The sequence below is a fragment of the Prionailurus bengalensis genome, chromosome A1 (assembly GCF_016509475.1).
Source record: "Prionailurus bengalensis isolate Pbe53 chromosome A1, Fcat_Pben_1.1_paternal_pri, whole genome shotgun sequence".
Classification (NCBI taxonomy): Eukaryota; Metazoa; Chordata; class Mammalia; order Carnivora; family Felidae; genus Prionailurus; species Prionailurus bengalensis.
Window position 1 is genome coordinate 214595982 of NC_057343.1, and position 24916 is coordinate 214620897.

The following is a 24916-nucleotide window of genomic DNA, read 5'->3' on the forward strand; positions in this document are numbered from 1 at the left end:
TAGTGGGTCAGAAGTCTTTTTTTTTTTTTTTTTTCCAATAAAGCAGTCTGCATTTGAGACATCAAAAGTTCAGTTTTCCTCAAGTATTTCTTCTTTGCCATCCTGGCAACCAGGAATCTTTTTTTTGAGCCTTACATGACTCTTTTTCCGCTCATTTCCACTTCAGAGAAAAAAAAGTCTTACTGTAATGGGGTAAATAGGGAGTCCACCAAATTTCCAGAGATCTTAGTTTAGAAAGGGGGTTAAGTTTTCTAGTTTTGAGGTCATTTTATACAGCAACTTTGTCAAATTTAAAACTTTTATAGATTTTTAGGTCTATAAATCACTGAACATAAACAACGTGTATATGTATTATGTTTATGTCAGTAACAAGCTTCATGTGCTTATTCATTACACTTTGAACAATGGACATGGATAGAATCCATACATTCAACCAGAAAATATAGTGCTTCTGTCTCTTTTGGAGGATGAAAAACAGTGTATTTGGTCCTTAAGTCCAAAATCTTCCGTCTGTTGTCCTGTATATTCATCTAAACTCTGGTTCCATATCACAAACTTCTGCTAGGGTTTATTCACCTTACTTCTCCAAACCAGCTTCTGTCAGCCACTTGCTTTTATCAGTTGCACAGCCCATCAGTCAATCAGTGGGTTTCAAAATCTTGGTGTGTTTTCTGTTCTTTTATTTCTTCTATTCTCTTAGCCATCAAGTATATAAAAATCTTACTTTCATGAGTTTCTTTTTTTCCTACTAGTATCTTAGTTCAGACTCTTCCTCAAATTCAACCCTTCCCAAATTGTATTCAGAGGAATTCTTTTGGGAGAAATATTAACAGATTCCGTGACCATGTAACTTTATCACTCTGTTGTAGCCCACCAACTGAACTATATGTTTTTTGAAGGCAAAAACCAAATCTTAAACTTTTTCTATGCCTCTGTAACGCCTGGCATGTGTTGAGTTAAAAACTTGATTGACTTCTATAAAAGGAAGATAAAGATTTTTCCAGGTTTTGTGAGATACATATTTGTAAATATGCACACGTAAACCTACCTATATTGGCGGAATTTATTGAATTTAAATTCATGACATTTAACTTGGCCTTTTGTAATTATTTAACATAATCTTTGTTTGATTTTATTTGTAAGGTACGTCTTATTCAGGTTATGAAGCAGCAGTGTATTCAGCTGCATCCTCCTACTACCAACAGCAGCAGCAGCAACAGAAGCAGGCGGCGGCCGCAGCAGCAGCTGCTGCTGCAACAGCTGCCTGGACAGGGACCACCTTTACTAAAAAAGCACCATTCCAAAATAAACAACTGAAACCAAAACAGCCTCCCAAACCACCCCAGATTCACTATTGTGATGTTTGTAAGATCAGCTGTGCTGGACCACAGGTACTTAACGTTGTATGTTTTACCATGAGTCTTCAATGGTTATTTTTGATAGTTAAGTATGGTTGATATTCTAACTCTTATGCTTACAGAGAAGGTTTACATTTTCTTTCCTGTTAGCTTTTAGCTAACACATACATATTTTCCTAAACAGTCATTTTCAAGGAAGTATTTGTACTGACACATAAGAATTCTATTAAGAAGAAACTTTAAAAATGATTATGAATGTTAATGAAAAATGGGCAAATTGTACTTTTTTCCGTAAAGATACTTTGCTCTTTAAAGTAAAACTTAAATTTAACTTAGAAGCCTTACATTCAGATTAATTGGGGTTGGGGGTAAGATTGAATTTTTATTTCTCTTTTAGCATCCACAGCTTGCTTAACACAGTTGGCTCTTGATTTCCTTAGCTTTTCTTTGAGGTCCATTTTGAGTGTATGGATAGAATTTTACACCTGAAAAAGGATGACCATAGAGAGAATTCAGCTTTACATACTTGCATTAAAGATGAGAGGACTTTGTCAAGTGTGCTACTTTTTTGGAGCATATAAATAGCAGAAGAAAATTGTCTTTCTGAATTTTAAAAATTCTTAAAATAAATTTTTTTCTAATCTGTAGTTTGCAGGGTAACATTTCTAATAAGAATGATTTTTGTATATGCTTTGTAGAATATTACTATTGCTATATAATATCTTCCATGAGGGAATAGGAACTTTGGAAACAAGAAAGATGTGGGGAAGTGTCTTTTTCAGAAATATCAACTAAAGAAGCATAAAGTATAGTAAAGCATAAAGTAAAATCTTTATCCCCCCCCCAACCCCCATTTTGTTTTTTTCCTGATTGCTGCAGTTTAAAATGTGTGATTTAGGCATGAGTGTTTATAAAATCTAATATGTTCAACTCTTATCCCAACATAATTTGTTAATATTTAAGAGTGTGTGTTTTTATATAAAAATTTGATAAGCAGTTTGGCAGATAAAAGGCTTATTGGAAAGGAACAAACTTTGTAGTAGTTTCTTTCAGTTACATTGTTTTCCACTCCTGCCCCACCTGTGTACATTCTTGTTAATTTACTAGATAAGTTCTACTTTTAAATACCTATTTTTTAAGATTATTTTAAATTGTCAGTATTTCCTGTGTTACACCAAATTAGGAAATAATTGTGGAATATTTAATATATGTGACTAGTTATGTAAAACCTTTTTTCTCTCTATTTTGAGTGTGATAGGAAACAGTTTCATTGTGATTACATGGCTAGGGGAGACGGAACAGGTGGGAATGTTGGTGTTGGCCCAGGATTAAACATGGAAGGAGGATATCCTACTCCACGATGGGCTGTTTAGAGGAGATGATGCTATGAGTGGCCTAAGAGATGTTTTGAATATGTGATATACATATAAAAGGATAGAACATAGCTGTAGGATGACAGGTGAAAAGCAGCATTTTAATGAGTATATATAAGGCTGACCATTGTCTAGATTGTTCTGAAAGAACAGGCCAAGCAGGTCAGAGGGCAGTGCCTTAAGGGGCTGATGAGCCTTAGGGAAAAATATCACTGATATTGTAAGTTAGAGTCTAGGTGTAGACATAAGGAGGGAGAATAAGCGGGTTCAGATTTAAGGGGCCATGGTTCCCAGTCCTGGCTCCACCATTGTGTGGCTTTGGGCAAGTTGAAGGCCTTTACTTCTTTGGGCTTTTGTTTTCTCACTTCTGTGATAAGGACGTGCCCTAAATAATTGAGCCTCAGAGTGCTTCATGGAGCCAGTTCAGGCCACTGCAGATAACGAGAAGAATCAAATGGCTGGGTCTTAGGTCTCCCTCTTCTGTTTCAAAAACAGAACAACTTTCTCTACTTCTGTATAAGATTTCACTTGGAGAAAGGATTCTCTTTTTTAAAAATTAGAAAATCACTGTTTTAGGTTATGTTTAAAGTCCCATCCACCTCTGAGATTCTATGATGAAAATACAATTTTTTGCTAATTATACATCTGTCTTAAAGACAATTTTAAAAATAAAACATGAAAGAGGAACTTTTGGCCCCACTCAAGACAAAGCAAACAGTAGTCCTTAGTAGCCTCTTCACTTCTGCCTTCTTCACAAATCTGCCTTCTTCGATCATCTGATTCCAGACAGTTTTTTATACACAATTTCACTATTTTGTTGGTTAGAAGTACAATAATAATTTTTTCCTTGCAAATACATACAATTTTGGCTGTTACCTATTTTAAATAGGCTTTTGTTCGGGATGGCATGGATTCTATGTGAAAATGCATTCTAAGTAGAAAAGTCAGTTTTATAAATAGACATACCTGTTTGTAAAGAGTCTTGTTACCGTTCCATAATTTTTTTTTCATGATGTAGATACAGCCCCCCCATCTTAATTCTATAATGAAAATAATTTGTGGAATCATCACTCTGTCCATGATTATACATAAGCAGTAAAAGATGCAGATTCTTAAAACTGAAAGTGATGTACCTTCTATTGATAATGTGGCTAAGTATGAAAGGCCTTTGTAAATCAGTGTTAGATAAATGTATTCTTGGTAAACAAAGTGCAGAGAACCACAGATAAATATGGATAGATAAATAGATAGGGAATCCCACATGCTGTAATTGCTTTTACAGTTGTTTAGTACTCATTCTTAAATGAGTATTAGAGATTTGAGAATTGAATATTTTGAATGGTTATAGATAGAAAATTAGCAAAGCAAAATTTATCGTTTTTGTTTGAAACAGACTTATAAAGAACATTTAGAAGGACAGAAACATAAAAAAAAGAAGCCGCATTGAAAGCCTCACAAAATACCAGCAGCAGCAACAACTCTACTCGTGGGACTCAAAATCAGCTACGTTGTGAGCTCTGCGATGTGTCTTGTACAGGAGCAGATGCATATGCTGCCCACATTCGTGGTGCTAAGCATCAGAAAGTAGGTGTTTTTTCCCCACACACCCTTATGTCTTACTCTCTTTTCTTTTACTTTTTCAATGGAGGGTTTAAGTATAGGTGACTTCAAAACTTAAAAACTGAGTGGATTACATGCCTTGTTTGTATGTTAATATATATAAAAGTAATATCAGATAGTCATTGCTTAACGAGAGAAAGACTGTAGACCTTTTTTCTTTAAATTGAACTCGATCATTTATTCTGCCAATTGGAAATTTGTTGTATGATTATTTGCCTCCTCTTGTCATACTTAAATCTAGGTTAGTGTGCATGTAGCCAAGTTGATTTCATCTTCCTCTGCCTTGGTTTCCTCACCTAGTGCTAGATGGAATATGTATCGAAATCTGCATCACAGAGATTGTTTTGAAAGTAATGAGTTTTGTGTATAAAAATATAAAAATACGAAAATATAGTTCAGATTTTCATTGTATAAAATCTTTTAGACATACTCAAAAATCTACACTTTTTGAGTTTCCTGACAAATGTGCTTTTATTTTGTAGGTGGTTAAATTACACACAAAACTTGGTAAACCCATTCCTTCAACAGAACCAAACGTTGTTAGCCAAGCTACTTCTTCAACAGCTGTGTCTGCTTCAAAACCAACTGCCTCTCCCTCAAGCATTGCAGCAAGCAATTGTACTGTGAATACTTCATCAATTGCAACTTCTTCAGTGAAAGGTCTTACAACTACAGGAAACTCGTCTCTTAATAGCACATCCAACACTAAAGTATCAGCAGTGCCTACAAATATGGCTGCCAAGAAAACCTCTACACCCAAAATAAACTTTGTTGGCAAGTACTGAAGATTCTCTGTGTTCCTCCTAACTCTGTCAAAGTGATGTTTCTTCTCCATTCCAGAACTAACCCATCTGCTTTATGCTCTTGTATCCATCTCCTCCTTTCTTCTCTGGGACCTTCTTTAATCACATACCTGTTCTTTTCTCTTGAATTTTTAAGCAGTCCTCAATCTTCTTATAGTTTCTTCCTTATAGTCATACAGGTTTCCCTGTGTCTTCTGTAGTCTTAAAAAATATATATATTGTCTTATTACTATAATCTTCTCAAGCTGCAACCTAATTCTTACTTTCTCTACTTCTATGCTTTTTTTCTAGTCCTTAGTCTGTTTTAGTGTTTCCACTCTATTCTTCTAAAACCACTTTCAGAAGTCACTAAAGACCTAATTGCCAAATCTAGTGGCTAGTTTTCAGTCTCAACTTGTTGACCTCTGTAATATTTGCTCAGTTGACTGCTATATCTTAGAGCGTTAAAGTCTCTCCTATGTCCACCCACCTCTTTCTCAGGTGTCTCTATCGGTTCTCCTGCCTTCAAGTTCATTAAATGGCGGTGCTCCTAAGATTGTGATTCTGGCTCTCCTCTTTAGTCACCCAGTGTTCTCAAGTTGTCTCATTCACTCCATTGTACAGGAACTTTGAAATCTTTCGGGCAAACTCAAAACTGCCACCTTTTAGAGCTATTTGTAGGAATTACCTGGTCATTATCTGTGTGGCTCTCTATGGCCAACCAGTGTCTCATTCTGTCACAAGAATACCATGAAATAGTCTGTTCAGTTTGCTGCTTTTCTCACATGGAAAACTTCACTGACGTTATTTCCGCTTGTTTATTGCCTCCTTCAGTTGTGTACATAGTTCTTTTATTTCTGTCACCACAGTATCTCTACAAAAAATGTCAGTTTTTCTTCATAGCTACTGCCTTGTTTTTAGGCCTTCAAAGTCTATTCCTCAGAGCTTTGCCTCTGATTGCGTCCAGTCTCCAATGCTTGTCAAAGTTATTTTGTTAAAATATGTGTCAAGTTGTGTTAGTTTCCTGCTTAAAAATTTTCACTGACCTTCTGGCATATCAGAAAAAGTTACATTCCTTATTTATGTCATCCCACAGTCTTCACAATCTGACCCCTGCCTCATAGGTCATCACCTCTGTCTGTCTAGTAATTGATGCTGATGTCTTCCTTGAGTTTACCATAGTCTTTTAAACTTTGTGTTGTTGTACGTGGTGTTCTATTTAAACATCATTCTCTTCTTTCTACCTGGCCAAGTTCATGCTTGTTACTCTTCTTTCAAAGCCCAGCTCAAGGGACACACCCTTGGTGAAGCCTTTCCTAACTGAATCATGTTAGAGGGGAGTGGCTCTTTTTTTTTTTTTTTAAAGCATTCCCATAATGTATTTCTACTTACTATAGCAGTTACCACATTGTATTGTAATTATTTGTGTCTTCTCTTAAATTGTTGGCACCTCAAAGGCAGCTACACAGTCTTACTCTTATATCACCAGAACTTAGGGCATTGCCCAGTTGGGAGGGAACTGGGGTTACAAACATGAATTAAGTTTAGACCCTACCTTTTTAGGTACTTGCTGTTCACTTTTAGGTACTTGATATTAGTAGAGTCCTGGTGGGGATGGAGAGGATCCTTGGGTGGTGGAGAAGGGCAAAATCCAGACATGTATTTATTTCATTAATAGGATAAAAAGGCCAAATGGTTTATATGTTCTTCACAATTCTGATGGATGTCACCAGGAGTTTGACTATCGGTAGAAAAAATAAGAACTTTATCTGAAATTTTCCCTGTATCAGATTATACATTTACACAAAAGAAAGTTAAAATTACTGTAATTTTTTTATGTTCTTCCAGGTGGGAATAAGTTGCAATCAACAGGAAATAAAACAGAAGACTTAAAAGGAACTGAATGTGTTAAAAGCACTCCTGTCACCTCTGTACAGATTCCAGAAGTAAAGCCGGACACCGTGTCAGAACCAGTCACACCTGCATCTCTTGCTGCTTTGCAGAGCGATGTGCAGCCAGTAGGGCATGACTATGTGGAAGAGGTATTGATTTGAGAATACCGTTCCTGTGAGATTAGATATAGGAGAGAAGTGTGTGACTTTGTTGCAGGCATGCTTTAAGTCTAAAATTAGATTTAGGTTACTTATGAAAGAATATAATATGGTAGGTATTATTGTTAAAGGTTTTTAAAAAACATGCCTTTGAAGCTTGCCTAAGTGATACCATGATTTTTTTAACTTCTCTCTTTCCCTTCCAACACCATCACTGTGATAGAAGGTAACGTTCCATTTGTTTGGTAGGCATTCTTGTATCCTTCCAAGTGTCCTGCAAATAAGAGTTAAAAAAAAAAAAAATTGTGAGCAGTGAAAATATTGACAGAGAGAGCCAGTATTTATTTCTGAACAGTCACGTAGTTTCACGTGTAAAATTAAAGGTGCTGATTTCACAGATCGTGTTTGTTTTGGTTTCTCAAGCTGGTAAGAAAGCTTCTGGTTTTATAGCTAAACTCAGGAAATTGAGGAAAGAGGGAAAGTCAGAGGGTCTAATAAATATTTGCTGTTAGCAAAAGGCCCAACATAGAGTGGTATAGCACTACTCTTTACTTTCACTGTGTTGTAGAACATATGTAAGTTCTCTGAGCTTCAGTGTCCACATCAGTAAAACTTGGATATTTCCAAAGTTGTGAAGATTAAATAAAGTACCTAGAATAGCGCCTAGCATGCAGTAGGTTTTTGGTAAATATTTGTTCATTTTTTTCTCCCATCAAAAAAATCATGTGTTTTGTTGTCTTCTTTGTTCACCAGATAGAAAACTAGAATGTGTAGTTTATAAGTAGATCACAATTTTAAAAGTACAGATCTTAAGAGAGTAAGATTTGGTTATCTAAAGAAATATACATGGCCAGGACACCTTAGAGAAATATTATCCAGTGACACTTTTTTCCTTTTTTAAATTTACTCATTATTTTCATGAGAGAGAGAAAGTGCAAGTGGGGGAGGAAGAGAGGGAGTCATAATCAGACTCCATGCCCAGTGCAGAGCCCAAGGCAGGGCTTGATCTCACAACTGTGAGCATGACCTGAGCCGAAATCAGTGTTGGACGCTTAACTGACTGAGCCACCCAGGCACCCCTAGCCAATTGCATTTAAATCTAAATGTTTGCACATGGATAAAAGTGCTGAAATTAAAGTTATTATCAAAAGCAAATACATGCTAACACATCTTGCATCTTACAGTTAAGAATTTTAACAATTCATTTCTATAGGTTATCCTTTCAAAAAATTATAGACATTGTCTCTTATTTTTTCCCCTACTTCAAACTCTTAATTGTTTACAACATTTTCTTATCACAGAATCTGTGAAGGTTCGTGAATGAAATCTTCAACTGTAGCATACCTGTTATGATTCTTGGGTTTTTGTTGTTGTTTTTTTCTCCCTGTGTCAAGGTACGAAATGATGAAGGAAAAGTAATTCGATTCCATTGTAAATTATGTGAGTGCAGTTTTAATGATCCCAATGCTAAGGAGATGCACTTAAAAGGGCGAAGACACAGACTTCAATATAAAGTGAGTAAGATTTCAACTTTTTTTTTTTTTTTTTTTTTAAACACAGCTTGGAACATTCTATGTGGAAAACAAAGCATCTAAACATAATGCACATAGTTTGTGAACTTTGATTTTAACAGCATATCATGTCTCAGATTCAGATGTTTGTTTTTACTGATTAGTTTGTTATACTTACGTAAGAACAGTATAACCATATTTCATCACTTTTAGTGACTTGTAACATTGCTTGGATCCAGTAATATGTAAATACAGATAATTGCTTCACATAAAGTGTTTTGAAAGAAGTATCAGGTCTTCATTTACCTTCTCTGTCTTGGTAGAATTCTCATTAAGATGAATTTTGAGATGAGAAATTCTGCATTGAAAACTTGTTAAGTGTTAAGTTAAATACAAATCATCTATTTAAAGTTTTGCTTAATATTTTTATTTATTTTTGAGAGAGAGCATGAGTAGGTGAGGGGCAGACAGAGAGGGGATCAGAGGATCCAAAGCGGGCTCCAAGCTGACAATAGCAAGCATGATGCAGGCTCGAACTCATCAACCGAACTGTGAGATCATGACCTGAGTCAAAGTCAGATGTTCAACCGATTGAGCCACTGAGGCGCCCCCTAAAGTTTTTAATTAGGCTAGACTGATGCACTAGATTCATGTTTTCCCTTCTAAACACAGAGGTGGTGAAAATTAAAAGTTGTTTTTTTAACCCCAACACTCAAACGTTTAGAATCATCTACTCACAAACAAGTAAAGGAAAATTAAATAGCCATTAGTTCCCTAAAGATTTCTTCAATTGGTTAGCACTAAGTTATGTACTTTTTATGTAAGAAGTATGTCGTCATAAGTTTGGACAAGTAAGAATTTGGGGGTGTGGGAGGGGAAAACGAATGTTTATTAATGTATTCTGAATCTTTTCTCTAATACAACTTATTTACTGATCTTACTCTTATAATAGGAAATTTGAAACTGAAAGCCTCTATGATGAAAGAATATGTAGGATTGTATGATTCAATAATATGTGTAGATTGTTAGAGGGGCTGCTAATTTTTTAAATGTCTTTTTTAACAGAAAAAAGTAAATCCAGATTTACAAGTAGAAGTAAAGCCCAGTATTCGAGCCAGGAAGATTCAAGAAGAGAAAATGAGGAAGCAAATGCAGAAAGAGGAGTATTGGCGAAGACGAGAAGAAGAAGAACGTTGGAGAATGGAAATGAGGTAATATCTTTAACTTCTAGTAACATGATAGTGAGTGGTTCAGCCTTTCTAAAAAACAGCTATTCTGAGTATGTGACTCCCATTCAAAGCAATCCAGATTTGTTTAATACACTTTTAATTTTCACTTTTCAGGAAGATCCTAGGTCTAGGAAAGAAATGCATTAAAATTAACTTATTGACTATTCTAGTATTTGACCGTGGCCTTGGTATTAGGAATTATGTGGTAAGTGGTACCTTATATATATTAAATATGTGAATAAATAGTTTAATATTATATATATATAGATTTATAGATTTCTTTTTTAAAATAAACTCTACACCCAGCATGGGGTTTAAACTCACAACCCCACAATCAAGAGTCACATGCTTTACTGATTGAGCCAACCAGGTGCCCCAAAGTAGTTTAATATTATAATATTATAAGTTTATTATATTTAATATTATAAGTTTAATATTACATTTAATATTATAATATTATAAGTAAATGGCCTCTGTTTAAAACAAAACAGAACATTTGGTTACATAATAAAAATATCCTGAGTATAAGATTTGGTAGATTCTAGACATAAATAAAGTGTGGGTTTGTTTGTTTCAAAGAAATTTCTATTAAAAAGCTTTAGAGGCTACAGGGAAGGAGAAAGGAGAAAATTCATCTTCTGGAGATATATAAATGTTTGGTTTTATTAGTATAACTGACATATCTTTAAATGATGCAGTTCAGGGGCGCCTGGCTGGCTCAGTTAGTTAGTAGAGCATGTGACTCTTGATTTTGGGGTCATGAGGTCAAGCCGCACATTGGGTGTAGAGCTTACTCGAAAAAATTAAATAGTACAATTCAGTGTTTTTTAAGTAACGTTCACAGAGTTGTGCAACCATCACCACAATCAATTTTAGAACATTTTTATCACCCCCAAAAGAAACCACAAAACCCATTAGCAGTCACTCCCTATTTTCCCCGGAATTCCAGCCTTTACCCCCAGGCAACCACAATATACTTTGTCTATAGACTTACTCTGGAGATTTCATATAAATGGAATCATACAATATCTGGACTGTTTTGTCTGCCTACTTTTGGTTAGCACAATGTTTTCAAGGTTCATGCATGTTGTAGCATGTGTCAGTACTTTGTTCCTTTCATGGCTGAATAATATTCCATTATATGGAGGTGTAACATTTATCAGTTGATAGACATTTGTGTTGTTTCTGCTTTGGGGCTATCATGAATACTGTTGCTAGGAGTTTTTGTGTACAAGTTTTAAAATACAATTTCAGAAAACAGGAACAGAACCACAATGTATCACTTTTATAACCTACTTTTTTCATTTATATGTCAACTTTTTAAAAATGAAGCTATATCTTTTTTTTCAGGGCAGCATAGTATTCTCATATAGATGTGTAATTTTCTTTATAACTTTTCTCATGTTGTTAGATATTTACATTGTTTCCATTGTGTCTTTAATCATTACATTGACAATCTTTGAGGTTGTATTATTGCATAAAACATGATTGGTTGCTAATAATAAAATCCCAGAAACAGAAATACTTGTTTGAAGGAGACCTGTACTTTTTGCCTGTACTGAGTAGTATAATTCCAGTGGTTTAAGCTATGCCTTTTATTCCTGTGACTTAACTCATTTCATTACTGGAAGCCTGTATCTCCCACCTCCCTATACCCATTTTGCCTATTTCCCCATTCCCTTCCCCTCTGGCAAAAATCAGTTCTCTATATTTATACGTCTGAATTAGCTTTTTGTCTGTTTTTTCATTTGTCTTTATTTAGATTCCACATGAGTGAAATCGTAGGGTATTTTGTCTTTTTCAGTCTGACTTTTTTCACTTAGTATAATACCTTCTAGATCCATCCATGTTGCAACAGCACTATCTTATCCTTTTTTATGGCTGCATAATATTTTGCATGTGTGTGCCAAACCTCCCTTACCTATTTGTGTATCAGTGGACACGTAGGTTGCTTCCATATCTTGGCTGTTAAAAATAATGCTGCAATAAGCATAGGGATGCATTATCTTTTCAAATTAGTGTTTTTATTTTCTTTGGGTAGATACCAAGTAGTGGAATTATTGGATCATAAGGTATTTCTGTTTTAACTTTTTGAGGAACCTGCATACCTTTTCCACAGTGGCTATACCAATTTACGTTCCCACCAACAGTATACAAGGGTTTCCTTTTCTCTACATCCTTTCTCTACATCCTTGCCAACACTTGTTATTTCACAAATTGAATTAAAAAAAAATTTTTTTTAATGTTTGTTAATTTTTGAGAGAGTGAGAGACTGAGCACAAGCGGGGCTGGGGTAGGGGCAGAGAGAGAGGGAAACAGAATCCAAAACAGGCTCCTGTCAGCACAGAGCCCGACAGTGGGGCCCGAATTCATGAACCTTGAGATCATGACCTGAGCTGAAGTCTGACTCTTAACCAACTGAGCCACCCAGGCACCCCACAAAATGAATTTTATTTCCTGTTCGAGGACTTGTATTTTTTCTGTGGTAATTGCCTATTCACTTTTTATTTTTTTATTTACCTGTTGTTGATTTCTATAGATTACTATATTGTAATAGCCTATTATTAGCATGTGACCTTTAGTTTTTGCTGCTATGTGTTTTTATTTTTTATTTTAAAAAAGTGTTGTTTTTTTTTAATGTTTATTTTTTGAGAGAGAGAGCGTGAGCATGCGCGAGCAGGGAAGGGGCAGAGAGAGAGGGAGACTCTGAATCCGAAGTAGGCTCCAGGCTCTGAGCTGTCAGCATAGAGCCCGACCAGGGGCTCGAACTCCATGAACTGTGAGATCATGACCTGAGCTTAAGTCAGAGGCTTAACCAACTGAGCCACCCAGGCTTTTAAATGTATTTAAACATATCATTCTCAGTTTTTAATGAATAATCTGCCTTTGTAATGTGTTAGAAATTCTTTGTACTTAGATTACGCAGCTTTTCCTCCTTTGCATATAAATATTTATTAAGCACCTACGATATGCTAGGAAATTGCACATAGTGTGTTAGGCACTGAGTATGGATTGGTAAACAGTGGATAAAAAAATCCCTGCCCTTATATAACTTAAATGTTTCTTTTCAGTAATAACAAAAAACTATTCAAAATTGGTATGTATGTGGTTTTCCAGAGCCTTCAGCTTGTTGTGATTCATTTTTCTTCCAAGACCTAAATAATAGAGAAGTATGTTTCTATACTTCTAAGTCAGATGACCTAAAAAGCACAGCTTATTCCCCACCTGAGGAAATTGGTAATTTTTGCAGAGCTACTTGAGAAGCATACTTCTTTCTTAATGTTTCATGTTAAATAAATTTATCTACCAAAACCTTATTGCTATCAGAATTTTCTTTTTTTTTTTTTTTAATGTTTGTTTATTTTTGTGAGAGAGAACTGGGGAGAGGTAGAGAGTAAGAAGAATAGAGGCTGTGCGCTGACAAGCATAGAGTCCGATGTGGGGCTCAAACTCACAAAACTGTGAGATCATGACCTGAGCCAGAGTTGGTTGCTTAACCAACTGAGCCACCCAGTTGCCTCTCAAAATTTACTTTAGAGACATGATTTCCCTTGGGAGTTATTGATACCATAGTATGAAGCTAAAAGTGAAGATAGAACTTGGAGAAAGTGAGATAATAAAAAAGAAGTTAGATTCTGAAGAGGACCATTAAAGCAGAGGTTATACACTAGCTGCCTGCAGTCCCAAGTTCAGCCCATGGGTGTTTTATTTGGTATACATGGTATTTTTAATCTGAACCAACATTAAAGATACTGAAAGCTGTTAATAAAATCTTGATGATTTGGGGATTGCAATCTTTATTCCCTTATAGCAATAATTAATAGAGGCTGGGTGGCAGCTGTTCTGTCTAGCCAGAACATGTGCTTTCTACTTTACCATAGTCCTCTCCACTGTTAATATATCCCCCAAAATGAGACAGAATGTGAGTTGCCATTTATCACTGTCTTGCACTGTTGTTTTTCCTCATAGTGTACAGATGTCTTTGTCTCTGCCTGTGTCATAAATGGGGAGATTAAAAATAGTCTTAAGAGATTCTCTCCAGGGGCACCTGGGTGGCTCAGTAGGTAAGCATCTGACTTCGGCTGAGGTCATGATCTCACAGTTCTTGAGTTCAGGCCTCACATTGGTCTCCATGCTGACAGCTCAGAGCCTGGAGCCTGCTTCAGATTCTGTGTTTCCCTCTCTCTCCGTCCCTCTCCCATTCGTGCTCTGTCTCTCTTAAAAATAAATAAATAAATAAACATTAATAAAAGAGATTCTAAGGAGAAAATAGAAAATTCTTGAATGTGTGCTTCAAGTCTTTCACACATGTTACTGGTCTGGCCATTTGAGGTAGCCATTTAAGTTTACCCTCTTCCCCTTAAAGAGGGAGAGATTGGAAGGAACTCTGAGGTTTCTGGTGTTTGCTTCCTCAACTTTGACATCAGGCTATGAAATTTTGTGTTGCTTTTCTCTTTGTTTTCTCACCTCTTCACTCATATTTGCCTCCTTACTTATAGATGGAAGCAAATGAAGGACATTAGATACAGTAGTGGAAAAAAGGCATTAGGTAGGCTGATTTGGGAAGGTTTTTTTTAATTGTGCTTTTTGTCATTATTGATGTAAGTTATTGGGGTGTATTTCTCTGAGGCTTGTAGCATTATTCTGTATTTTCAGACGTTACGAAGAGGACATGTACTGGAGAAGAATGGAGGAAGAACAACACCATTGGGATGATCGCCGCCGAATGCCTGATGGAGGCTATCCTCACGGTCCCCCAGGCCCATTAGGCCTTCTGGGAGTCCGACCAGGCATGCCTCCTCAGCCACAGGGGCCTGCAGTGAGTATCCACTTTGTCTACATAGGGGGTGAACGTGTAAGATTGGTTCAGTATTACAGGATAACAGTTTGGGGGGCTAATGCTTAGATTTAATAGTCTCATAATCTCAATGTAAGTTTTTCATCTGATACAGAATTTTCCCTCCTTTTTTTTTTTTTTTTTTTTTTTTTTTTTTTTTTTGTTAACAGGTTCCCAACTCATGCTTTATATATAAGGAGTTGATAGAGTTTCCATGAGTCTTTCTTACTTTCAGTATAAGCTATACAGGAGAAGAGCTTGTTTTTTTTTCTTTTTCTTTTTTAAGGTTTATTTTGACAGAGAGCGAATGAGCACACCCATGCAAGCTAGGGACAGAGAGAGAGAGAGAGAGAGAGAGAGGGAGGGAATCCCAAGCAGGCTCCATAATGTCAGCATAGAGCCCAACACAGGGTTCGATCGTACAAACCATGAGATCATGACCTGAGCCAAAATCAAGAGTCAGACATTAAACAACTGAGCCACCTAGGCGCCCTGAACTTGTTTTATCAACTGTTCTTTAACATTAGAGATTTTCTATCCTTTGTTTTTCTCGAGATCAGCAAGAGCAACCAATTTTGAAGGTAGCTGCTTTGCCTTCAAAATTATTACCTTCCCATTACCAGTTGTTAAGAATCTTTTTTTTCCTTCTTTGAATCCTGACCATCTAAAACCTACTACCACTTCTGAATTGAGTACAGGATAAGGGGTAGGTAAATGGTTCCACATGAGCATCACACTTGATGTATTAGGGAAACTATAGGAAAGATATGCATCTTGAGAGTTTGTGTTCCATGGAAGCTGTAAAAGAAGAGACACCTGGGTTATGAAGAACATTTCATAGAAGTTTAGATTACAAAAAACAAGAGGATTTTGTTTTGTTCTGTTGTCCAGAGAGCACAGCAAATTCCTCCTCTTTATTTAACCGATTCTCTTTCTCATTTGTCTTTACACAGAACAAGCATTTGTAAGACCTGTTTTATCAAAGCCAAAAAAAAAAAAAAAGTGTCACAACCACTGGTCTTTAAAATTGAGTAAAAAATATTTTCATAACCTTAGATCTGGTGTTTAGGCAAAGCATATATACATACAGAGATACATACTCTTGATAGTATAACTTTCCATAGTTTGCATTTTTGTTTTTACTGAAATGGAAAAAGAGAAGATAATTTTAAATAGACACTTGGCATCATTGTCTTTTCTTATTAAAAAGATACGAGAAACATGTAGAGTTGAAAAATAGTTTATTTTTGCCCAGGAAACATCGTTTTTAAATGAAGTAACTTTTTTTTCTCTAGCCTTTACGTCGTCCTGACTCATCTGATGACCGTTATGTAATGACAAAACACGCAACCATTTATCCAACTGAAGAAGAATTACAAGCAGTTCAGAAAATTGTTTCTATCACTGAACGTGCTTTAAAACTTGTTTCAGACAGTTTGTCTGAACATGAGAAGAGTAAGAGCAAAGAGGGAGATGATAAAAAAGAGGGAGGTAAAGACAGGTGTGTTTTCAGAGTTATTTACTTTGCATATTTTTGTTTTCTTTACATGGGCTTCTTACACCTGAAATAGAAAGTTACAAAGACTGAAAAACTCTCTTGTGTGAATGTACATGTCTTATCTTGCTTGGTCAGATATTTAACGTATTCAGCTGCTGTTTGCTAAAATGAGAAATGCACAGTTCCTTAGAATCTCCAACCTTGTGATTTTACTCATTTTATTGAAATTTGTATAAAACTATTTTGAGTGTTTTCAAAGCAGCCTTGGTAATTGGATTCAGCTGCTCTTCAGTTTTTATGTGTTGCATCTGTTCCATTTTCAGTCTTTGTTTTAGCAACTTTTTTTCCTTAATGCATTGACCATAAAGCATAAAGAAGCTTAAGCTTTAGGAGTATCTTTCATATCAGTTTTGCATATAACCTCTCAATAACCTCTCATTTTCCTTTTACCATTTGGAAATATTTTTCTATTAAACATGACTCTAATTTATAAAGTGAAACAGAAATGTTAATGTTCTTTGAAATTGTCCCTGTGAGAACTTAGCTCTTCATTTATTTATCCATATTTCTTATCTAAATGAAGTATACTTCTTAATAATATTGAATTCATCTTTATACTGTAGTTGATGAAACTTTTAATAGTGTAAAAAATATTTGATTTACTATTGTGTAGATATTATGATGGCTCTGGTTGAGAAGAGAAATGTCATAATATAATTTGATTTCACTGCAGAGCTTTAAAAGGAGTTTTGCGAGTGGGAGTATTGGCAAAAGGATTACTTCTCCGAGGAGATAGAAATGTCAACCTTGTTTTGCTGTGCTCTGAGAAACCTTCAAAGACATTATTAAGCCGTATTGCAGAAAACCTACCCAAACAGCTTGCTGTAAGTATTATGGAAATGTTCATTTTTACCCCTTGTCTAGTTCAGAAGTTTTTGGCAGGACTAACTGTGCTTTAGCCTAAACCTAAGCCAGCCTTTAAATTATTGGCTTGACTTTCCATATTGAGTTTTTTGCTTGGTTGTGCAAACTGGCAGAACTATTTTCTACTTTGTCTTTTTAGGTTTTATAGTGCTTGTATTTGACATGAAGCCATCCTGCTAATTTATTTAAAAATGTTAAATTTTAGCACATGTCTTCTTCCTGTTCTTTTTCCAAGATTTGAAGCATAGGAGAGAAGGCAGTTGTTATAGGACAGAAAATGGTTTTTCTTTCTTTTTCAAATAAAGACCCTGTATTGCAGGCTTAAGTTTTGAAAATTCATGAATCTTTTGCCTATTTAACTGAATGCATGTTTTTAGTAAAATATAATAAATAGTCTTTCCAGTTTGAATTTCCTCCGTTTTATTGTGTTTGATATATTTTTTTGTTGTTGTTTGTTTTGGTTTTCTGTGTTTATGATGGTAGGAATTACTTCTATCTGTGTCCACTAAGTTATGGCAATGCACAATTAGTAGCATACCCCCTTCTGGTCTTACAAAAGCAAACTTTTTTTGTTTCAAGTTTTATACGTTAGTTTGTCAGAATCTCAGATTAAGATTTAAAATAAATATCCTTGAATAATTCAATGTATAAAATTTATTTCAAAACCTTGCAATTTAATTAGGCATTCTAAATCCAAGGATTGACATTTCATTGATAATATGTATTCTACAGCAGTGAGTCAGAATAAATACTGCCTGGCCACAGCAAAGCAACTAATACTTTTAAGTATTAGGAACCAGCAGAATTAGCATTGTGCATCTACTTCTTACCCCACTGTTGAGGCTGCAAGGGCAGTGGGGTGCACAACGGGGGGAGAGAAAAAGGTTTGAGGACCTTGAGAGAATTATGTAACTTGCAAGAAACATCTGTAGTCTTCATTCATTAATGTAAACTGGGGCTTATTAAATATCTTCCAAATTGCAGTGATTCCTGGTTTTGTGGATGTTAATAAAGACTTTTTGCTCTCTGATGAAATATAGATCTGTTGATTTCACAATTTACAATGGGAAAGGTTGAATTATGCTTCTGTTAGGTTCAAATATCTATTTAAGTTTCAGTCAAATTCTGCAAATGTACAAGTACTTAGCTACCCAGGTGCTATTTGGAAGGTACAATAATAAATACAGCAGTGTTTCTGTTACCCAAGAATTCATAATCTAAGAGGGACATATCCACATAACTCATGATACAGATAATGGTAATTCTAAAAGGAAAGTATAGTAAGAAACTAATGATACTTGCATTATTGCAAGGCTTCTTGGAGGAAGTAGTATATTATCAACTTTTAAAATGCTTGAGGTAGGGAGGGGCAGCTGGCTGGCTCAGTCAGTAGAGCATGCAACTCTTGAACTTAGGGTTATAAGTTCAAGGCCCATGTTGGGTGTAACAATTACTTAAAAATAAAATTTTTTAAAGTAAAATGCTTGAGGTACCGAGAAAATGAAAGATCCATAATGAAATTGCTTTGTCTGATAATGTAAAAGGTCCAACTAATTTGTTTGTACTTTTCATTACATAGGTTATAAGTCCTGAGAAGTATGACATAAAATGTGCTGTGTCTGAAGCGGCAATAATTTTGAATTCCTGTGTGGAACCCAAAATGCAAGTCACTATCACCCTGACATCTCCAATTATTCGAGAGGAGAACATGAGGGAAGGAGGTTGGAAAGCCATTAAGCATTCTACTTTTCTATTAACTTTTTTTTTTTCATTTATCTACTCTTTTAAGATGGCATTAAGCCCTAGAAGGCAACATGCTGGCATTAAATATGAATTTGATAGATTTGACTTATAGCAACCAGTTTTGCTTAAGATCACTTCCCAGAAAGTAAATGTTTTTAGTAATGTACTTTTACATAAAACATTCATGGTATTGTTGATTTTCTAATTTTTTTCTTTTCTTGCTAACCTCAGATTTCTGGAAAAAAAAAAGTTCAAAATTATTCTTGCTGACATAGTGGACACATGAAAAAAATTAAAGAAATGTTGGTAGTAAGGGGCCACAAATTTAACTTCTATTAAGAAGTTCTTGTTCTTGCCTTGTCTTACAAAAAAGACAAGAGAGTTTCATAAATAAAATTGGTTTAATACTTGTAATGCTTATACTTTAAGAGGCATTGTTATAAGTGTAATCATGGATTTGGCTTGTCCTCAGGTAAATACTTCTAGTTCTCTGAGGTTGCTCTTTGGTTTGGAGAGTTTTAATAAATGCAGAGCATCCTAATGCACATAGATTTGGGCGTTTGATCCCAATATTATTATACTAGATATATTGAAAAATAAATGGTGTAGGTGTAGTTAGTAAGTTCTAGTACAATTCAGGGTTTTTAAACTTACTTTACAATTGTAGAATATGAAATCCTGCTGGTGCCAGCAATGTTGCTTTAGGGACTGTTCTATAACATTTTCAAAGCTTCGAAAGCTTTTAAGCCAAAAAGCATGGTCAGTGTCTGCCTTATGTTGGTTCTGTTGTTTTATGGGTCAGATAAAATTTACTTTGTTTCCTTTCATGTTGTTTTTGTACATCTTAACTTGTTGAGTATGGAGTTAGTCTACACTAATATTTCTTTGTGATAAAGGAGAAGAGAAAATACTATATATTGAATATTAAAATTAACTTGTCTAAAATAGCATGATTAGGCTCTTAGTTGTAGTCCCTTTAAATTTGTTTTTTGTTTTTTGTTTTTTTTTACAGCAAAACAATTTTTTTAAGGCACTGGGCTTTCCACAACCCAGGAAGAGAACACTTTATTTAAAATGTAGTCATTGGGAGACATGTCTCATATACTTCATATGTATACCATATCAGGGCTTGTATGTTGTAAAAGCTTTGCGTCTTAAAAATAAATGGGTTTTGTGAAAAGGATCTTTTCTATGAACATGAGTTTCCACTCAAGGTCTAGCTGTGGATATTGCTAGAAAAACACTTCCTGAGTCAATCTGGTCAATTCATATGCAACATATGACCCTTAGGATTTGGGGGAAAAAATCTAATATGATATAAATAAAAGTTGCTATATTTAGGATGAAATTATATTCATATAACCATTTAACTATTTCAGAGCACATTTTATCTAATTATATTTAACTGTAGTTAAATTTGTGCAATATCAAGTCATTTTATTATGTTGCAAAAGTCTAAAGTTCATATCGCATTTGTGGTAGTCTTTGATAACCTATCCCTTCTAAAGGAAACAAAATTATATTTTTGTCTGACCCAGACTTGAGTTAGAATTACTGTTCTGGATTTCATAAATACTTTGGTGAGAGAAATGATCAGTCCAAAATTGGAAGATTTTACTTCAAGACACTGAGCTGAAAAGTTGGATGTGCAAAAACTGTAGAAACATTGATAGAGTGTTCCTTGCTGCAGATAACTGCAGTAAACTATGTCTTTAGCTTCATTATGAAGATTGCTTCTTTCTTGCTGCAGAATAACGGTATGTATTCTCTCTCACTGCAGCTCCCAATGCTCTGTGTCTTAAAATCACGTAAAGCCTATAGCTTGCTTTGGGGAGTTAGTCCAGAGGGTAAGGAAGGCTTTGCCGGAAGAGCAATTATAAATCTCAAGACTTGCGCAGTGTGGTAGCCTCTTTAACGGTCCTGGTTAATACCAAAAATTATCTTTAAATTACTTAAAAGAAATTATTAAATTGCCCAAATAACTGTTAAACGCATGACAGATCTATTTTATGGTACTGTGTTTGGCAGTTAAACATTAAGTTAACAGTTAATTGACTTGAAGCTTGAAATGTTCGAAATGCTCTAACCCTTGCTACAGAGTCTTTTCTGCAGCAAGACAAGTATTGTGTGTGTTTTTTTCCACCTGTAGCTTATCAGGCCCGGTCCAAAGCCTTCTAGCAGAGGGGATTGATTCCTGTCAGGGGTTGCTGCCAAGACATCGGAAGGATTTTTGACCAAGGTTTTCAAAAGCTCAGTGTCACACCTGCCATTTGATTAAGGAGGGATTTTTGGATGCAGAGTCTGGCATTTATTGTCCTTTGTGTGGCTGTTTTGTTTGTTTTGTCTTTGTCTATTTAGAATTGAGCAGTGTTCACACTAGTTTTTAAATGGTTGTGGGTGGATTATATATTTTATATAACCATGTTAATTTAAATTAATACATTCCCATTAACTTTTAATCATAAAGTAGTGTGGACACAGCATGTCTTCTAACTGGTGATTAACCCCTTAAAATTTATGAAATACATTTATGTAGGGTAAGAATTTGCCTTTTTTTTTTTTTTTTTTAAATTAACTGAGTTTTGTTAACTGGGTATTAAGCAACAAGTATGATTTTTTGTTTTGTTTTGTTTTTAGTACAGTATACCTAAGGGGTTAATCCACTTGAAATATAAAATGGGTGCAAAAATCCACACTCTAAATTTAACAGAAACTTCCTACTTACAGCTCTTAATTTGTTTTTAAATTGCAATAGGTGTCTTGGCATCTTTGAAATTGTCATTAAAAATTTCAAAGTTATGAATGTGTGCTAAAAGAGAAATTTTCTTACATTTTGGAGGAAATTATAACATTGTAAAAATAACATTTAGAAATTCATAAACTTTTTAGAAAGAGATTGCACATTGTCACCTATTTGCATTCTAGCTTTAACAAATAATGTAAATAAGGGGACATGGAAAGAGGATCCTTCAGCAGTTCTGTAATCTTGCTTTGAGGAGTGGTTTCTTGTTTCTTTTTTTCTTTCTTTTTCTTTAGTTAGCTGTGCTTTCCTGTGTCCCTTTTCCTTATCTCAGAATAGCCCCATTTCTAATGGTCAGTATGTTTCTGACATTAGTAGTAGGTCTTACAGGTTTTAGGATTATTTACTGTTTTTTTTAAATATTAAAACATTTTTTAATGTTTGCTTATTTTTGAGAGAGAGACTGAGTGCACGTAGGGGAGGGGCAGAGAGAGGAGACACAGAATCCAAAGCAGGCTACAGACTCTCAGCTGTCAGCACAGAGCCCGACACAGGGCTCGAACTCACTAACTGCGAGATCATGTTCTAAGCCAAAGTCTAAGACGTTTAACCAGCTGAGCCACCCAGGCGCCCCACCCCGTTCACTGTTTTTTTTTTAACACTAATATTTTGTCTTGACAGTTTCTTTTTTTTTTTTTTTTTTTCAACGTTTATTTATTTTTGGGACAGAGAGAGACAGAGCATGAACGGGGGAGGGGCAGAGAGAGAGGGAGACACAGAATCAGAAACAGGCTCCAGGCTCTGAGCCGTCAGCCCAGAGCCCGATGCGGGGCTCGAACTCACGGACCTCGAGATCGTGACCTGGCTGAAGTCGGACGCTTAACCGACTGCGCCACCCAGGCGCCCCGACAGTTTCTTTTTAGCACTCAGATTCCTCTTTTAGTGTTAATTCTCAGAATGTGGCGTAGTGTGGCGTAGTGTTCTTGGATTATCTGTAAATCGCCCTTCTAACATGTCTTCTAAAAAAATCTGTATCATCTGATTATTTGAAGAGCAAGAATTAAGAACAGAAAGCCCATGCAGTGGAGAGACTTCTATACCATTTCTAAAATAAGGTTTTTTATGTGTTACCTATTCAAAATAAGAGCAAGTGTCTTTTTTTTTTTTTATGTTTATTTATGAGGGAGAGAGTGGGGGAAGGGCAGAGAGAATCCCAAACAGACTGCGTGTTGTCAGTGCAGAGCCCGACACAAATCAAGCCATGAGATCATGACCTGAGCTGAAATCGAGAGTTGGCTGCTTAACCGACTTAGCCACCCAGGCAACCCAGGACAAGTGTCTTTTAAGATAACTGAATGCTCATACAAAATATACAATTAAATAACTTACCTAAAGTGGCCCTGTACTCTTAAAACCAACTTTAACTTCTTTTATCATATATTTCTTTTGACCCTCATACTCCTTTGGTACCTTCAATGATTTATTAAATTATATCTTAAAAAAAATTTTTTTTTTATCGTTTATTTTTTGAGAGAGAGACAGAGACAGAGTGTGAGCGGGGGAGGGGCAGTGACAAGGGAGACACAGAATCCAAAGCAGGCTTCAGGCTTTGAGCTGTCGGCACAGAGCCCAATGCGGGGCTCAAACCCATGAACCCCAAGATCATGACCTGAGCCGAAGTCAGACGCTCAACCAACTGAGCCACCCACGTGCCCGTAAATTATATCTTAAGTACTGCATACATCTGATGCACTTAGCCAGAAGACTGTTAAATTCCAGAGACTACTTTCCTGGTATATGATTATACTGTATTTAGAAAATATCTATACTATTAAAATTACCCAAGAGCTATGAATTAGATTGACTTAGTTGCTATTTTGGCTAGTTTGATTAGCAGATATGCTGTTATTTTTATACACACTTTACAGATATGTATAGATGGATACATAGCTGGCCCTTCAGCTATTATGAATATAAAATTACCTTCTTGTCTCTAGTTTTCTCCTCAAGTTTTTAGATAGCTCATTTATGTTTTAATACAATAATCTAATTAAAATCAGTTATTACAATTTTAGACCATACATATTGTTTATCATCAAAGCATTCTGCTTACTTTACTGCATCTCTTCCTTTCTGTACGTATTCTGTTTAATCATGCTGGTTCCTATCGCCCTTTTCCACTTTACCCATTGTTCCTCTACATTTATTCTTTGGAATATTTTATGGTAACCTTTTAAAAGAGCATTTCATATTCCCTTGAAGCTAAAATTTTCCTTGCAGGAGAGAAATTATTGATCTCTTAGAAATGCTTATCTTTGACTCTTCATTTTTCTCTGATACTATATTGATAAATCCATCTTTATTATTAGTTCTTTGCTATATGAGCCCCAGAATGACATGACCATTTAGAATACTGAACAAACTTCATAGTTTATCATACACTCTTCATTTATTAAGGTGGATTTTTGTGTTCCCTCTTGTCTTGTCTTTGTGCTGGTGCGCTGTGTCCAGTAATCCTCCCTTTTTATTTTGGGGGTAGGGTTTATATTTGGAGAAACTATTTATTATAAGAGTTTAAATTCTCCTTTTGATCTTCACATTGGATTATGTAAATTTGTTGAAAATAATTCTCTGGGTACATTAATGTGCCGGTAAATTCTCAAATGGCTCATGTGACACTGATGCTACTATAAGGAAGTGTCTTGCTCACCTGGTCAAACACCCATTCCTCACTGCATTTTGCCAATTCAATCCATTTTAGATGTAACCTCGGGTATGGTGAAAGACCCACCGGACGTCTTGGACAGGCAAAAATGCCTTGACGCTCTGGCTGCTCTACGCCACGCTAAGTGGTTCCAGGTTCGGAACATCATTTTACTTTTTTCTTGTAGCCTTATGAGAGAGTAGTTCAGTACAACATGTTTAACTGTGCTTAAACATTTCAAAAGATTGCCCAAGCAATACTATTTTAAATTAAATCTCAGAAAATATGTTAACATAGCTGGGTATGAAGATCTGCATATTGCAGTTACTATTAATTTGACAATAACCTTAGGTTTTGGGGGTGTTTTGTAGTTTGGGTTTTTTTATTTTCATTTTTAGTAGCTATATTTAAAGTTTACTTGTTTAGGAACATCACATGTTTGTGTATATATATTATATTCCATAAGGCTGCAGATTAACTTTTGCTTTAAATAATGGAATATGTGTTTAAAGCTTTGTGTATAGTTTTAAGATTTTTCCCCCTCTT

General features: G+C 35.4%; 1 protein-coding gene across 1 annotated transcript in view; it reads left to right on the forward strand.

Annotated features, from left to right (window-relative positions):
• The window catches only part of ZFR (zinc finger RNA binding protein), an 86228-nt gene that overhangs the window by 31437 nt on the left and 29875 nt on the right, over window positions 1–24916 (forward strand). The window contains 12 exon segments of the mRNA XM_043600399.1: window positions 1144–1391; window positions 4125–4155; window positions 4158–4315; window positions 4834–5125; window positions 6982–7175; window positions 8579–8698; window positions 9761–9906; window positions 14581–14743; window positions 16057–16262; window positions 16993–17143; window positions 18763–18904; window positions 24428–24525. Of these exon segments, the coding sequence (XP_043456334.1) occupies window positions 1144–1391; window positions 4125–4155; window positions 4158–4315; window positions 4834–5125; window positions 6982–7175; window positions 8579–8698; window positions 9761–9906; window positions 14581–14743; window positions 16057–16262; window positions 16993–17143; window positions 18763–18904; window positions 24428–24525 (1949 nt within the window).